Source organism: Plodia interpunctella, chromosome 15 (genome assembly GCF_027563975.2).
Source record: "Plodia interpunctella isolate USDA-ARS_2022_Savannah chromosome 15, ilPloInte3.2, whole genome shotgun sequence".
Lineage (NCBI taxonomy): Eukaryota > Metazoa > Arthropoda > Insecta > Lepidoptera > Pyralidae > Plodia > Plodia interpunctella.
In genome coordinates this window covers 6,726,242-6,743,545 of record NC_071308.1, presented here as the reverse complement: position 1 = coordinate 6,743,545, position 17,304 = coordinate 6,726,242, and the positions used below count along the sequence as shown (strand labels likewise).

General features: G+C 32.8%; 3 protein-coding genes across 4 annotated transcripts in view; 1 reads left to right on the top strand and 2 right to left on the bottom strand.

The window, feature by feature from the left end:
- The window catches only part of LOC128675801 (odorant receptor 13a), a 101,475-nt gene extending 94,653 nt beyond the window's left edge, over positions 1 to 6,822 (top strand). Inside the window, exons 1-8 of one of the 2 annotated variants that reach the window (XM_053755483.2) lie at positions 2,445 to 2,633; positions 3,411 to 4,204; positions 4,530 to 4,695; positions 4,884 to 4,980; positions 5,694 to 5,795; positions 5,940 to 6,028; positions 6,267 to 6,333; positions 6,603 to 6,822. In XM_053755483.2, coding sequence (XP_053611458.1) covers positions 3,643 to 4,204; positions 4,530 to 4,695; positions 4,884 to 4,980; positions 5,694 to 5,795; positions 5,940 to 6,028; positions 6,267 to 6,333; positions 6,603 to 6,677 — 1,158 coding nt within the window. In that variant the 5' untranslated portion in view covers positions 2,445 to 2,633; positions 3,411 to 3,642 and the 3' untranslated portion in view covers positions 6,678 to 6,822. Of the gene's footprint in view, positions 1 to 2,444; positions 2,634 to 3,410; positions 4,205 to 4,529; positions 4,696 to 4,883; positions 4,981 to 5,693; positions 5,796 to 5,939; positions 6,029 to 6,266; positions 6,334 to 6,602 lie in introns of those variants that run through there. The other variant, XM_053755484.1, reaches the window with a different exon arrangement.
- Positions 6,823 to 7,305: 483 nt separating this feature from the next.
- On the bottom strand, positions 7,306 to 11,316 carry LOC128675802 (phospholipase A1 member A-like). Its single transcript, XM_053755485.1, has 6 exons — positions 11,177 to 11,316; positions 10,674 to 10,839; positions 10,181 to 10,329; positions 9,618 to 9,863; positions 8,649 to 8,985; positions 7,306 to 7,461 (listed from the first exon to the last, which is right to left on the bottom strand). Exons 1-6 carry the CDS (start codon positions 11,211 to 11,213, stop codon positions 7,416 to 7,418), a joined length of 981 nt encoding a protein of 326 aa, XP_053611460.1. The 5' UTR covers positions 11,214 to 11,316; the 3' UTR covers positions 7,306 to 7,415.
- Positions 11,317 to 14,047: 2,731 nt separating this feature from the next.
- LOC128675799 (pancreatic lipase-related protein 2-like) lies at positions 14,048 to 16,914 on the bottom strand. Its single transcript, XM_053755481.1, has 6 exons — positions 16,761 to 16,914; positions 16,305 to 16,473; positions 15,957 to 16,105; positions 15,421 to 15,666; positions 14,710 to 15,046; positions 14,048 to 14,291 (listed from the first exon to the last, which is right to left on the bottom strand). The coding sequence occupies exons 1-6, from the start codon at positions 16,837 to 16,839 to the stop codon at positions 14,246 to 14,248; spliced, it is 1,026 nt and encodes a 341-aa protein (XP_053611456.1). The 5' UTR covers positions 16,840 to 16,914; the 3' UTR covers positions 14,048 to 14,245.
- Between the last annotated feature and the right edge of the window lie 390 nt (positions 16,915 to 17,304).

Here is a 17,304-nt window from a genome sequence, read left to right as displayed (position 1 = left end):
GTCTCTTTCAGGATTTCTTCTCAGCAATGGTCATAACAAAATTACAGTAGTTTGTCTAGCTTAGTGATAAATTACTATGTACTATTAGGCCAGGTTAAGATGGAAAATGATGTTTTTTAGATTGACCTGGACCTTCGATCTTTATCTATATATACTATATATCTATGAACTATAGTCACGTTGAGTAAGTGTCCCATAAGTCTCGAACCTTGGGGCTAACATAATTTGTGTGGTTATATTCTGTGTCATTATATTCAGTTTTTTTTAAATATAATATTAATTTGTACCTGATGATGATTAATTGTTTAAATACCGTTATAACCGGCAATACCTGAAGCAATTGACTGAAGTAGCTACCATATGGTAGGTACTTAGGAAAACTTCCGAAAACTAGACTGAAAATTAAATTTAATGTGCCAACGTGTTTACGAGTGTCACATGAACAGGCAATTCATATTACGATAGTTAATATCTAAAAATGCAGAGCGCCTTTTTCGATTTTTCAAATTCTATGAATTTATGATCACATCAATGTTATTAGAGAATATTTGAATGGGAACTAAATGGGCTTTTTATCTGAAGTGGTATACAAAAGCAAATAATGCTTTAATTTTGGAATTGAGTTTTTGACTAAATTGGAAGCGGTGGTGGACCAGCGCTTAAAACGCTCACGTGAACCGAAAGATTCCAGGTTCGAATCCTACTCGTATCTCATGAGTTTGTACACCAATCCGACTCATGTACAATAATAGTTTTCATAGGCCACCACTAAAACTAAATACACACTAAAACTAAATAGGCAGTCTACTTGCTTCCGGTGAAGGAAAACATCGTGAGGATACTTGCACACTGGTAGACTACCTATTTCGTTTTAGTGTGTATGGCACTACTTGTCACTAGATCGCGGTAGGCAGACGTAAAAATCATGTCAGATGCCTTTAGGCGATTAATCTGACTCTAGTGTTAGCTTTTAAAAGAATGGATTTGAAAAATCTATAGCTTTCGATGACCGATTTTACAGGTCATAAATTAGACAAAAAAAATTAAACATGTTTAATGTAACGTTACAGAACTTACAAACGACATTATAGATCTCAAAGTTTTATAGTCGAACTGAACAGAACGTTATTTTCTCGCTAGTTCAACTGGAGTAATGGGGCTAAATGCAGTTCCGTCTTGCGACTTTCTGCTTTGTTGAATACTAGATAAGGCACAGTTATAACGAGCTGTTAAAATGACTTTTGTGTTCATTTCAATTTAAAATAATTAGGCCATATAATGTTTTTTCTTAGAAAATTCACGGTTCTAATGGTCATAAAACAATAGCTGTACCTTAGTTCCATCCAATAACAAAACGAATTTGATCAAAATTTTTCTTAATGGTAGGAATAATAAGAAAGAGAATTTTGGATTATTATTAAAACTCGACTATGTTATATTGCATAAAAAAATCTGATGCGTGGGAAACCTTCCTATTATCCTAATAATATAAACATACGCATAATTTAATAAACCTTTTGGTAGATTCAACGTGTTCAATCTCTAAGCCTATTACTTATTCTTACATTTACATATAAAACGAACTTTTTCTTGTGCTCGACATGAAAAAAGTCAGCAGGGTAATTCGTCGAGCGGTTTCTTTATAGCTGTCATTACTCAAGTGGGAGGTTAGGACCACCTGAGCTAGCTACTTGCGCAATCTTTCTGCATTGCAGTCATACATTTATATCAGAGTGTGGATCGGAAATGCTTAAATTTGACTGCAAATGCAATGTACGCGGAATTTAAATGCATTTACGTGTTCAGATCCGAATGTTGTTACATTTTGTTCTTAATCTGAAATTAACTGTGTAATCCGATGTGAGATCGAATAAAATCAACGAATTGTGCATTTTGTTCGATTTTTAATTACAATCAATTTCAATATAATCGAGATAAAATTATAATTAATTATTTATAAAAAAAAATCCCATCGCTGATATTTGATTAATTTAATAATATGTAAAAAAAAAAATTGCATTGCAATGCCTGAAATAAATGATTTTGTGTTTTTTTAATCGTCTCTTGTCCTTTCTAAAGCTGACAAGCAAGCAAGAAAATCTGTGACTAGGAGAGAACTAAGAGAATTTTTCGATATTCCACAGGAGCGGAAAAAATGTATTTTTAGTCGCTTACAAAATCACAAGCAAACTAGTTTAACCGTATATATAAATAAATCAATCAATCAATTATTTACTTGATTGTGGATGACAGTTTTACAAAATATGGTAAAAGTACATTATGATATACAATACAATCACAAATACAATATTCAATCAATATAAATAATTAATATTAAATCCTGTCATTTACCAGATACCCAAACGGGCTTATAAATTATGTCGTCCTCAAACGATATACAAGTAAAATCAAAGAGAGCGAATGTCAGCCCTCTCACACCTGTAATTTCATCAATGAAATTGTCACAGCTTTCAAATCAAAGATCAAAGGTAGACTGGGCTATATAAGCCGTTCCAATAGTGTAAAGTACACAACCAGCTCTTGTTCGAACTATATTTTAGCCCGCATTACCAGAGATCACATGTCTGTTTGATGGATAAGATCTTTACTCCTTTTCGAAAGAAAACCTACAGGTGTGATTATATTGTCTTTTTTTATCTATGTCGAAGTATCTCTTAGATTATCTAAGCAAACACGTTCAACAGCTAAGTAGTATGTAAACTTTTTTATTGTACAATGAAAATACATAGGTATAGAGAGATATATAAAAAAGATATCCATATAAAGGCGGACTTATCCCAAGATTTCGCAATTACAAAAGTATTATTGTTAAATTAGTAAAATGGGAAAGTATTGAAGTATATTATCTTAGAGTCATTATCATATTTCATTGTGGATAATTACTGGCTCTAATAATAATGAAGATTCAAATATTTTGTATAAAACAAAGTTTTAAGCGCTGGGATTTTATGTTATACTAGCTTTTACCCGCGGCTTCACCCGCAACAAATTTGGTAATATCGCGCCTTTTAATGAACGCGACAGCGCTTTTTCTTCGCTTATTTTACAAATATGTACATATTTTTAAATTTACTACAGAGATTGTGTTTACCAATTTTTAGCTATTTATCTTGAAATTTGTATTAAGTCCCATACAATCTTTCACCCCCCCCTTTTGAAGGGGTTGAGGGTTAATTTTACGAAAAATCTGAAACACGTATTCATTAATTTATTGTAACAACAAAAATACAAATTTTCAAGTCACTAACTTCAGCGGTGTAAGACTTTCATATAAAAGTTTCGGCTGTAGGTTGTCAGTTAGTCACTCAGTAACGGAAGAGTTATACATACATTTTAAGAATTCTATTTACAAGTTACATGTTATAATTAATTAAAATTACTATTTACAGGTAAAAATAAAAGAATTGTAACATTCGTGTTATTACTAAGTTTTAATAACCATTGTAAACGTACAATTTCACTGATAACTGGTTTACGCCGACGACATGTAAAATCAAATATTTAGTATAAAATAACAAGCAGAATTTAAAAACGATTGGATACCGAAAAATATTTTTATTTTATCGAGAATTGCGAGTCGTATCAAATTGTTATTTAAACAAGCATTTACAGCAACATAAAATGGATGTACCGTCATACGATGATCTTTTAAAACAAATAAAATACAACTTCTGGCTTCTCGGAATACCTTATGACGACCCCAAAATTTATATAAGATACTTCATCATGTATATAAGTCTTGTACTAATGGCCACAGAAGAAGTATTATTTATCCTGTCTAAAATATCAACCGAAGATTTGCTTGTGATAACACAGCTTGCACCGTGCAGTTGCATAGGAATTTTATCACTATTAAAAATGGTGTGTCTGACAGTTAAGAGGAAAAAAATATTTAGTCTCACGCAAAGTTTAAAGGTTTTATACGTGAATATAATAAACGATAAAGAAAAGAAGGATGTAATAAGTGGTAACATGAAGGTTGTATCGACTTTGAGTAAATATTTCTTTGTATTAAATGTTGTGTTGGTATCGGTATATAACTTTTCCACGCCGATTTTTATTTTGTATGACTATATCACGACACAAAAGGTAAATTATAAATTACCATATCAAGTTATAGTTCCATTCAGAACAGATACATGGGCAACGTGGTTGGTGATATATATTCACTCTGTTTTATGTGGTGAGTGGTTTTTAGAAAATATACTTATTTATTTTTTCGATTCAAATATTATGCACCTTAATGTAAGGCACATTTAATCTACATACTAGATTTTGCCCGGAGATTCGTACGCGTTTATATCGTGTGCCCAATCATAAGATATTGTTATTCGCTTCTATTAGTCCTACAAAGACACCTCATAATGATTTAGCTAGATTTAGATATTAGAATATCTCCTATGTACAGACAGCCCACTTACAGTTTTATTCTATGTAGATATAAATTAGATGGTGATGAAAAAAATCTAAATGGGTAAAACGCATTCAGACAATGTTTTTTTTTTCAGGTTTTATCTGCGTTTTATATTTTACCACTGTCGATGTCTTGTATTGCATCCTATCTTCACAAATTTGCAATAATTTTACTATCCTTTCCAAGGAATTGTTGAAAATCAACAAAAACAACGTGACAAATGTCAAAAATATTATTATGCAACATCAGCACATTATACGGTAAGTTAATTTCATTTTTCAAACTAAATATTGTAAAGTATACTTATTGATACAATTTTACTGGCATTAAATGTTTTGTATGTACACATTTTTTGCAAAGCTTCCTTGATTAACCTGACCTTTCAGCTTGTTTCACATCCACCATGTTGTTTTAGTCGTTTCATAATAATAATATCGTTTTGTTTAAGGCTTTCCGAAGAACTGGAAGACATTTTCAACTTACCAAATCTCTTCAACGTTTTAGTGGGGTCCGTTGAAATTTGCGCCCTTGGTTTTAATTTGACTGTACGTATTTATATACCTAGTTACCACGGATTTTTCTAAGTTACCCAGAAAGTACATTTAGGTTAATTCTGGTATCATACTCGTATAGACTTCATAATATAGATTGTGTGAGTGAATTATGAGCCATTCTTCCCACAATCCAAACTAATATTATAAAGAGAAAAGATTTGTATTTTTGTTTTTTGTTTGTTATGAGTAAACTCAAAAATTACTAGACTTATTTTGAAGAAATTTGGCACAAAGATAGACGTAATCTTCAGAAGTCACTATGAGTAAACTCAAAAACTACTATTTTGAAGAAATTTGGTACAAAGATAGACGTAATCTCCAGAAGTGACATAAGCTACTTAACATTATAGTTTTGCCCAAACGAAGCCGGAGCGGACCGCTAGTAGGAATAACTACACTGAACCCATTACTGTTTAGACTTCTTGTGATATTATGTGATTATATTTAATTATGTAGTCATACTTATACCATTTACTTTTTGATATGTTTAGAGAAAAAATACAGTCAATTTCATTGCTAGGTAAGTGGGCAAAAGTTATTACTCCTACTTCACCTATAACCTGAAAAATCATGAGAATCATGAAAATAATTCAATATTTTTACTTGCTGCGCATTGGGACATGCCGTAGAAATTTCTGGATAAAAAATAATCTATATACTGACACATATCATTATTTTATAATAATAGTAGGATAATTTTGCAGATGGGGAGTTTAACTCAAATTCCAGGATGTGTGTTATTTTTGTCATCCGTATTACTTCAAATATTAATGATGAGTGTTTTCGGCGAAAATCTTATACGAGAGGTAACTATAGTATATTTCTTTATTTAGTTTTAATTTAAATTAATCAGTATTAATTTAGTTTTATCTATTGATTTGTCGTCATTTTATAATTAGCGAAACAGAATTTTAATAGATATTTTAACATTTAATTTTCTACAATTTCAGAGTCAAAATATTGGTGACGCTGCTTTTTCCTGTGAATGGTACAAATTTGATGCAAAGACTAGAAAATTTATTTTAATCATAATAACCAGGTACTGTGGTTTATTACATTCGGCATTCATTTATATGATTTTGGCAGCTTTGTATAATTTAAATAAAAGCACGTTCTCCTTATTTGGAAAATAATTAAAATGATTTATACTTTTGTAGACTATTTTAATGCAGTGAGTAATATTTATTATGACTTTCTAAAGAATAAATAATGCATACCAATAAATACATTCATTTTGAACTCTGATTCTTTTAATATTTATTTTTTTATTTTTACAGAGCTCACAAACCGCAAAAGTTGACAGCTTATAAATTTTCTACGATTTCTTATGGCAGCTTCTCTAAGGTAAATAATAAAATATTTATCCTTTGTGGTGTGATACAACTACCTATTCAAAAGTTATCCACCTAACCTTTTTGATTCTAAAAAGTTTATATTCGCGCCAAGTTTGAAAAAAGAACATCAAAAAAAGAACTTTGTTATGAGTTACCAATTGTGAAAAAAAAATTAAGAAAAAAGTTTTTATTTAACCTTAAGTCATGGACTTATCAAACCGCCCTGTAAAATGGGAATATTATGTATTAGTCATACTAATATTTGTATTGTTTTTCCAGATAATCAGCACTTCGTGGTCATATTTTACGATACTGAAAACTGTCTACAAACCATCTGAATCGAATGCAATATAAATTTGCGCTTACTTATGCAATTATCGCGTGAACTTTGCTTTTAATATGTATATTTAATAAAAAGTATGTATTTCAAATTTATTTATTGTTATGTATAAAACACTTACGGCATGTAGGTTGGTAACTACGTACCTAAAACTGTAGTATGCACTATATGAATATCAAAGTATTTTTAGGTGCACCCGATGAAATCAGAGGTAAACAATAAGTTTATTCATGACTAGCTTTTATCCCGCGGCTTCGCCCGCGTTTATTACGTGCATAAGGTCGGAACTAACTTTTGTCAATATCTCGGGTTCCAAGCAACTTATCGCGTTGGAACCTATACCAGATTTTAAGATAGACCATATACTATACAACTGTGAAAACCGCATCAAATTCCATCTAGCTGTTTTTGCGTGATGCGCAAACAAATGCACAGACAGATAGACAAAAAATAAATAAAAATGTTTTGGGTTCTATTAGTCGACCCCTCATATTTATTTTTCTTTAATATCTCCTACGTACAGACATAGCTAGCTCATTTACATTCTGGTGGAAAGTTTCAGTTATTAACTGTTTTTACACTAGTTATCATGAAAACAAAAATTCCTGTACTTAATACAACTTCAGAATGATAAAGCACAAATGAAAGTAAAAACAAATTTTGATTGTATCATATACTTAGCATGATACTATGATGATGATTTTAAATAAATGAAATATATAATTATAAATTTGAGTATTTATTTGTATCGCTTAGAAGGGGTATTTGCCGCTGGTGTTAGCGCGGTATTTTCCTGATCTGAAAGTGAAAAAGATAAATATTAATACAAAATATATTTTCCATATTTTTAACACCCGACGCAGAAGAGGGTTTTATAATTTTGACCGCTAATTGTGTCTGTCTGTCTGTCTGTGTACGTGTCACCGAAGCTGAACGGGTGAACCGATTTAGATGCGTATTTTTTTATTCGATAGCTAATTTTTATGCGGTGGTTCCTAGATATGTAAATATATATCGGTTTAGCCGTTCAAAAGTTGTAGCGAAATGAATATTGAAAGCCGGATGTTTTTTAATTGGTCTAACAAATAAACTTGGTATTTCTAAATAGGGAAACATTTTTCTGAATAAACATAGGTACTGTGTACTATATTTAAATATGATGAAAATATGTTTCCATTATCATCTCGTGGATGTCATAAGAGGCGACTACGGGATACAGTCTTGGCAGTTGATGGGTAAAGATAGCATTCCCAAGGAAAATGAATTGGCCGGCTATAAAATAACAGCCGAATTTTACATATTGTTTTGACTTACAAAATTTAAATTATAATGGACACTAGCTGTTTACCCGCGAATTTGTGAGCTTAGAATAGTTACTTCTGACAGCATAATTATATTGTTTGTGATTAATGTTTTTACCCATGTCCGATTATAATTTCTAGGACCGATGTTTTTGTGTGATAGCCAATTAATTCGTTTTTGTTCGTCTTTTCAACGTGAGCTTCATACAAACTTTCACCCCCTATTATAGAATTTTAGGGGTTGATTTCAAATACAAAAATAGAAGCCTATGTTTGAATGTCTTTGACTACACGCATACCAGGTTCCGCGTGAATTCGTGTGTGGCTATTTATATACATTTAATAGTATTATCATAAGATTGATAACCATACAATGGTAATGAATTAATTTTAATCTTTCTGCCAAAATCAATTATCACTTACAGCGATAAGACCGCCGTTTGCTCATTTTCTTGTTCGCCTTTGTTCCTATTATATAAAATAGCTATGCTCTGATATTATCGGTGTAGTAAATAAATTCTTGAAATACAATTCTTGCCTTCTCGATTAGAATTGTTATTAAAATAAATTATAACAGATAAAAGGGGGATGGAAATTGCCCAAGACTGACAAAGATGGTATCATTTAAAAAGTGTGTGTGGTATAAAAGACTGAGAAGAAGAATAAATATCTGTGTAAACCCACCCTTGTTTATGCAAGTCGTCGTTGCCCATTGGGAATGTGCCTCCACGGCATGAGTTCAGAGTAATCTGGATATCATTCGAGCACTTCCTGCCAATCAAATGATTGTAGCTGACAGACGCAGCGAAGAGTTCCCAGGCGCGGTTGTGGTCACAGATGGGGGTGAGGCAGCTGGGTTGGGAGCTCCCACCGTTGGGGAAGAAATCCACGTGACCCACGGGAGAACCGTAACCGAGACCGATGAGACCGCCGTTGGTGTGGATGCCCTCGACATATTTCGCGTCTTTTGAGTTAACGCGATTGGAGTTGAAGACCCATAGGGGACCAGCGGGGTCAAGAGCTAGAAACAAGTAAATAGATTATTTATTTATTTTTAACACAATCATATATACTAAATAACATATATAAGAGGACAATTAAAAACATAACAGAAAATAAAGAAGAAATAGTTTGTGTATTAGCTGCAATAAATCATGATTAGAATAGAATAGCTACTTAAATATAAACGCATTCAATACATTACTCCATTTATAACTCAATTAAGTCATTTTAATGAGCCATTTAACCTATAGAGATTTAGTAGGATCATGGCAGTTCATTCCATCTAACGCGAGTACCAGGCGTTAACATGAAAATTATTAAAATCTTAATCCAGAGATGTATATTTTCGCTCATATCTTTTTGCTAGACATTGTCTCCCCGGTCCCTGACGTCAAATAGACTATTTGATCTCAGGTCAGTAACTAGGTATATCTATTCGTTTAGGCGTGAAAGTAAGATAGAATTTCGCATTTATATACTGATATAGACAGTATGCATACATCTCTCATAGATTAAATGATAAAGAAACTAATTACAATTTTGTAAAATTACAAAAATTATACTGTGATAACTTAGTTGTTCAGTAATAAATCATGATTAATCTGTTTGTATTAATTACTTCTTTAAAATAAATAATAAATCATTGCTAACCAGTAATACGAGCTAATCTTCCTTCCAATTCCCGACCAGCATTGCCGACTAGATGAGCGCCCAAGCTGAAGCCAACCAAGTGGATGGTGTCATAGCTAGCACCAGTGACACCGACCAGGTAACGAATGAACTGCCCCAAGCCTACACCCACGATGGGTACTCCTCGTACAGCAGTAACATAGTTGGATATAGCTAGGCGTCTCCAGTCGAGGACAATCACGTTGGTATCTCCCTTGTTGAGGTAAGCTGGAATAATTATATTTCTTTTTAATATTCAATTCTTTTGAATTCGATTATTTTTGAAGTCTGGCTTTTATAGAACCGGATGTATATTTTTCTTTTAATTATGCTAAATATCTAACATACGGTTTATCAATTGACAGTAAAAGTGACTTAATTTTTTCAAATTAGACGAATTTAGAAGAAATACCGTTAAAACCGATAAAGCACATTTGAAGGGTCTTTAAAAAATAACACTTTTGTAAAATGTTGACTTCAAGAATTTGCAAAGACAAGAATTGCTATTTATCTTCTAATATAGGTAAATTTAAAAACATAGTTACCATCACGGATTAGGCCGTTGATTCCAGTGTTCTGGTTACTGAGCCAGCCGTGGGAGATCACCACAGTATTGTGAGCAGGGTTGAAATTGGAGTTTCTGATGGAATCCGCGTCGTTGATGACTAAAGTTTGGCCAGCAGTAGGATTGAGTCTGAACATATTGAAATATGTTAGAAAACCATTGCCACTATTAATTTAATAACAATTAATATAATATTACTAAAAAAATGCATTTAACACTTGCAAATATTTCAGCAAATGGGCAAGTTTTGTGAATTTTAACATTTATGTTCTGCCAATAAAATTTATTTATTCAGAAAAACAGTTACGAGCATTATATTTCTTTTATCTATGGTTACAAGTTATCACTTAAACATGAAATAATTATATTATTTTGCCTGCTCTAGAGCTAAGTTACAAGGTATAAAGACTTAAATATAGATAGACTTGAACACTAAAAATATTGTACTTATTGTATTTATGATATGATCTAACCTTGTGAACAAAATGTAGACATTGCGTTCAGCAATGCCAATCAGCAACTCTTCATCGACCTCTCCATCCAAATCAATGTCATGCATCACACCATCGCCTCCAGGGAATTGCATATGTCTGGGGTAGGTGACTGATTCTTCAATGGGTACAGCATAGGCTGTGTAAGCTAGGAAAAGATAAGTGGTTATTTTATGTGCATAGATGGAGCTGAAAGGCGGTGAAGGTGACAGCAGCGCATGGTGTCTTAGAGGCATGCCCCCATTGCTCAGTCATCCTCTGTTACGATCTCCTTAGACAAATCAACACAGAATATATATAAATTGTATTATAGTTCGTACGTCAAGGATATTTCCTAGCATATCGAGACTAGAGGTCACAAACATTCCTGTGTCAAAGTCATTATCATTAAACTTAGTAAATAATCAAAATTATACTTAAATATTTTCATACAAAAATGCAATAAAGTATTTGTTTTCATGGAAAATAGATTTAAAAATACATACCCAAAGAAACAAACAGCAAAGCAAGAGTCAACTTCATAATTACTAATCTTTTACCCACTGTGGCGTTTAGAAGATCGATCGCTATTTATATTTCTTTTAATTCTATCTTTTAATCTTATCAATTATCTGCACAAACAAAATACGGATTTGTATAATCGCATATAAAATGTTTATGTACATAATTTAGAATTGCAATGTCACTTAATTGGCACAAAACCAATAAAAGCTCTTGAAATCGGATACATAATCTTGACATAAATTTTGGAATATTTTAGAATATCTTGAAATGTTTTAGAAACAATAGGGCAGTTGCCTGTGGTTAAAATAAAATGCACTAATATGTGTATGTATATGTTAATGCATTTACATTAAGAAATATTATTTTAGAATTTTTTAGTTCTCTTCAAAGTATATTGAAAGGCTTTTTGACTCCAAGATTTGCGTCACTTGTTCCTACAAGCCACGCAGTTATACAAGCCCTACATATTAATTTTTTTGACACATGGTAAAATATCTAATTTCATTAGATGTTGACTACCCTATTGCAGTGGCGGCTTCTAACAACTAGGAATGCCGACAAATGTGCGAAGTAAAGGTGAAAACGTAGAAAAGCAGACCCTGCGGCTTTGACGTTCAATTGCCGTGGAAGTCACCGGGAAAACGCTCAGATAAACGAGGTTGCATTCACGTCTGTATTGATGCGACGTCTATGTCAATAAAAAATTTGACCTTGCTATATTAGTTATGGCTGTAAATATGTATAATCATATAAAAAACTGAGAGCAACCAATTGGAAAATTGCCCGGGTTCCAGCTGGCTTGTCGGCTCAGGATTCAACAGGCTCAGGATACAAACGCTTAGATAAGAGAGGGATGGCTATAAAATAAACAATTTTCGTTTGGTAATATAGCAATTCTAACATATGTGCGACGTAAATATGACGATTCTTGTATTATCTTACTTTCATTTATATTTGTATGATATGGTACCATTAAATTTATATCATAAAAGTGTGATTATTAATATTAAGTTCATTTCTTAAAGGTTCGCAAATCATTACTTCAACGTCCAGGTGTCCAATGTATAAACAAAATGGCGGCTTGTAAAAAAGTTGGGCGAGACCTTTGCCCAGCAATGGGATGGAATGGGTTAAAAAATATATCCTTATCCTTACTAATATTATAAATGCGAAAGTAAGTTTGTTTATTTATAACATGCTTCAGCTACTCAACCGAACTTCATGAAATTTTGCATAGGTACACGTAGTTAAGGGTACGATGAGGGATCGACATTAACGCGGGCGAAGCCGCAAAAGCTAGTAGTATATAATAAAGAATAAAAGATTTTATTTAAAATAAGTAGCACCCTTGTACTCCCTTTTATAATGTAATCTATATTTTAAGTTTCTTGTGTACATATATTGATAAATAAATAAAATAATTTTGTGCATACAAACTTCTAATACATTGTAATCGTAGCTTCTTTCGTTTTTCTTAAAAAAATCTAATACCACATCAATAAGATCAACTACTGGACCACAACTGTTTCTGATAAAATTGACCTATAAAGGAAAATTTGCAAAGTGTTCAGATGGCGGCTAGACATTTATATCTCACGATGTCAGAATATCGCGTGATATAGTTCGTATCATAAGCATGTACACACACACAATTCAGTCTTTATCGTTATCAGATAATTAATTTTGATAATCATATTGATTATAAAAATGTTTCTCATATCTTTTCCAATACATTTAATATTTTGTATGTATTTTATATTCATGGAGAGCTATTTAATTTGGCTTATTGGATCTAGTAGAACCTCCTGCATTTTTTTACAATTCACTTCGGAATGGTGAGAGCATTTTCTCGCAGCTACGACCGCGTGAATTTCATGTTTTATTTAGAAACGAAAAATTAGAAAGTAGATCAATATATGTCAGCTGTATTATTGAGCAGTTTGGAAGCCATAAAGATTATCTATATCTCGTTCCAAGACTTGTTATGAAAGATGCTGTATTGTCATTAGCTGAAAGTACAGGCTTTGCTATTTTGTTTTACCTCTTCTTCTACATCCTTTGGGGAAAACTCTGCTCCGGGTTAACAAACGTCTTATATTTTGCCTCTGGATCTATAAAATTAAAACGTAAAATTTTCGTCTAATCAGCTTATAAGTGACGTAATTACGAAGTAATACGAAGTAATTGGCCGAGCCATAGGCGAATGAGAATAGTTTCACCTCGTATTAAATTATTTACTGTTGGTATATAATTTACTATTTCTCTATGTATTACCTTTTGGTAAACTCTTAGAAAATAAAATAGAACAGAATGCCCTAATTTTTCATATCTAAAGTTCGAGAGCATCTCTGACTAGATGAGAATAGTTTAACATCTAATAACAATTGTCACAAAATCCACGATATACGTGTTCGTATATTATGTATATAATATGTATTACATGTAATTGTATTTTGAAAGAGTTATGTTATTATTATTTCTTTGCACCCACATAGCGTTCTCCGTATGACCCAATGCTCAACTGTAAGAGAGACCAACTTTGAACTTTTACTAAGAATACTTAGGTAATGCAACAAAGTTATAATAATTATATAAAATTATATCACCATATCTACATCTACAGGGAAAGCCTTACGGGTGCCGTGCACTAGATTGAATATGGGCGTATGTATAAACGCCAAGAACGTTAATAATAATTTACTATTTCTACGGATACCTAGACTAGACCTAACATAGAAAAATAGTGTATCAGTGAGTTGTTTGGTAAGCTGACTAATTTTCAAGACTAATTATCATTTTCCCGGTATTATCGTATAGCTTCGTGACAACTGATGATAAATAAAACAAATTCATAATATTGAGAAATATATATTGTTTGTTGTTTGTAAACTCTTTTTTGCCGAAAGAAAACTCAAACAGAGAAAGAAGTAAAATAAAGAAATAGATGAGTACAAAGGCAGACTTATCCCAGAAAGGGATTGCTTCCAGTCAAATTTATATTAATTTAAATTCATTCATTTTTATTTCCAGTTCAATTTATTTATTGTTGCTTAGTAAGGGTATCGCCTTTTGGTGTTGACACGGTATCTTCCAGACCTGAAAATAATGTTATGCAATTAGTTATATAGGTTATCTTGTAATGTATGAACAGTCATTATATATCTCCAATTTTAAAATAGTTTTTAATTTGGTTTCCGAAATCGTTGCTCCGAAAACTAGATGCTGCGAAACGAAGTAAAAACGGGAAGTGGTTTGAGAACATAACACCCCCGCGAACAAGTTATATCGTACTATTAGGACTAAAACGAATAATTTTTAATTTTCTGAATAAAAAAAAACTTTTATAAACTTCACGTCTCAGTAGGTTAATCAAGTAACGCTATTAATCTAAAGAAAGTAATTGATGAAAGAAATTTTTTAAAAACCTACACTAGGTGTAGTTCTTGTCAATTGCTATTAAGTGCTCTCTTTACAATTCAAAATTTTAAAAAAAATGTTTCCAGCATGAACGTACCCGTGTTTATCCATATGGTCATTGCCCATCGGGAACTGATTCCCGCGGCACGTGTTAAGACTAATCTGGAGAGAGTTTGAGCATTCTCTGCCAACCAAATGGTTGTAAGATACAGTGGAGGCAAAGAATTCCCAGGCACGGTTGTGGTCGCAGATCGGGGTGAGACAGCCAGGTTGGGATTCGCCTCCGTTGGGGAAAAAATCCACGTGACCTATGGCAGAGCCGTAGCCGAGACCGATGAGTGCGCCATTAGTGTGAATACCCTCAACGTATCTACCGTCGTTTGAATTGATACGGTTGGAGTTGAAGACCCATAAGGGACCAGCGGGGTCTAGAGCTGAAAGAAAAAAATATAAATATAAATAGACAATAATAAATAGAAGTAGAAATATAAAATAGACATTGTTCAAAAAAATGTGCCATGATTTTCGGAAATGGACACTTTTGGAATTCAACTCAGGTAGTCCAGAAGGGATATTTCATATGAATAATATATATTTTAGAGTCTTTGTTAGTTCATAGTGTCCGACCTTCATCGCGTGAAACAGGCGTGATTATATTTACTCGTATCAAGATCTTGATTTCAATTATCTGGGTTGCGAACGAGTCATATATTGATAAATTGCAATTACATTTTAGATACCCCATGTATGAATGAACTTACTATGTATAGAGAGAAAAAATATGTATAAAATAATAAAAAGGACTAACCTGTAATCCGGGCTACTCTTCCTTCCAATTCCCTTCCAGCGTTACCAACTAAATGACCACCCAAGCTGAAGCCAACTAGATGGATCCTATCGTAGCTAGCTCCAGTGACACCGACAAGGTAACGGACGAACTGCCCCAATCCCACGCCCACAATTGGGACACCACGGACGGCGGTGACATAGTTAGACCTTGCCAGACGTCTCCAGTCAAGAACAATCACGTTGGCATCACCCTTACCAAGATAGGCTGAAATAATACAAGTATTGCTACATTAAATCTGAATATATCTATCTCAAAGAAACAGCCAAACATTTTTCTTCTTGTTGATGACCATTATAATATTTCGAATATTATAACGAAAAATTATATTGTAGTTTTTTTCTGACATAATGATCACTATTATCGATAACTAAGAGTTTAATATCATAAACACACTGAGGAACATAGCGAAGTCGATTAATGTGTTTTTTCATCTGACAGCAATCAGATGACTCAGTGTATAAACAAATGGCACAGGAGAAATTTACTAAACATACCATCTCGGATTCTGCCGTTGATGCCGGTGTTCTGGTTTCCAAGCCAGCCATGAACAACCACTACGGTATTATGGGCTGGGTTGAAGTTTGAGTTTCTGATGGAATCAGCGTCGTTGATGACCAAAGTTTGAGCGGAGTCAGGGTTGAGTCTGGAATATAATTATTTTATAATATACTATGATACTTATCTTTGATATTACAATAATAGAAAAAATGTCTGAACTGGAGTAAATATACAAAAGGTTTTAATCTCGAACCAAAGGGAGAATTCCTTACAACCATTAACTTTAGTCTGATCAAATGAAATCGTGTTAGAGTGGTGAAAACAAAATCTATCATTGAAATTACCTGGTGAACAAATAGTAGGCGTTACGTTCAGCAATGCCCACAAGTAACTCCTCATCGACCTCGTCTTCCAAATCTACATCATGCATCAGACCATCATCTCCAGGGAACTGGATGTGTCTTTGGTAGTGTGCTGTCGCTTCTTGGATGGGCACAGCATGGGCTGTGTAAGCTAGATAACAAATATCGAATTGAGAAGTACTTTCACTATCTATGTATTCTGACTGACAAGAATACGCAGAATGCTATCTGACATAGGTGTTATGGATAAAGTTACATAATGAAGTAAGTGAATCTTGATACTTTTGCGAAATACTTCTTGATGCTGACAAAGTAACCAAAGTCATGTATTCGCATGATTGCAAGATTTAAATTATTTTATTTTAAATTCAATATTAAAATAATGTTACGATTTTAAAGTTTGTTTTATGAATAGATTTACATTACGAAAATACTTACCCAAAGAAACAAACAGCAAAGCAAGAGTGTACTTCATTTCCACCAATTTTACTTCCCACTGCCAATTCAACCAAATCATTAGATCGATCACTATTTATAATATTCACGATTCTAGATTTCAATCTTATCACGCCACCGCAAAAACAACTGATGATTGATAAAACAATACCTTTGCAATAATACCTTTGATGTGTCAACTACTATTATATGCCACGTAATTACAACTTTACGTCCAGTACAATCGTGCTAATATCATAAATGCGAAAGTCTGTGACGGATTGTCATGAAATTTGGTACACTGGTAGAATATAACGTGCAATGGATAGTCTACGTGCACGATGATATATAGGAGAAAACAACACAAGAAACATTAACAAAAAATTACATAATTGTGTATTGGTATGTTACCCATAGTGCTTTATTGCAAAAGGAGCGCAATGTAAATATCTGTCTAATGCTACTTGAATTTCACTAACAAAGATCAGAAATTCTCCAAATCAATGTTACTGTAAACGTACGGGAATTGAAATTGAATTGGGCTGGA

Coding starts and splice junctions, on each gene's coding strand:
- LOC128675802 (XM_053755485.1), bottom strand. CDS start 11,213: ATGAAGTTGACTCTTGCTTTGCTGTTTGTTTCTTTGG. Junction 10,840..11,176: donor TTTGCTGTTTGTTTCTTTGG/GTATGTATTTTT, acceptor ATCTTTTCCTAG/CTTACACAGCCTATGCTGTA. Junction 7,462..8,648: donor GACGACTTGCATAAACAAGG/GTGGGTTTACAC, acceptor TTTCACTTTCAG/ATCAGGAAAATACCGCGCTA.
- LOC128675799 (XM_053755481.1), bottom strand. CDS start 16,839: ATGATTTGGTTGAATTGGCAGTGGGAAGTAAAATTGGTGGAAATGAAG. Junction 16,474..16,760: donor TTTGCTGTTTGTTTCTTTGG/GTAAGTATTTTC, acceptor TTTGTTATCTAG/CTTACACAGCCCATGCTGTG. Junction 16,106..16,304: donor GCCTACTATTTGTTCACCAG/GTAATTTCAATG, acceptor ATTATATTCCAG/ACTCAACCCTGACTCCGCTC.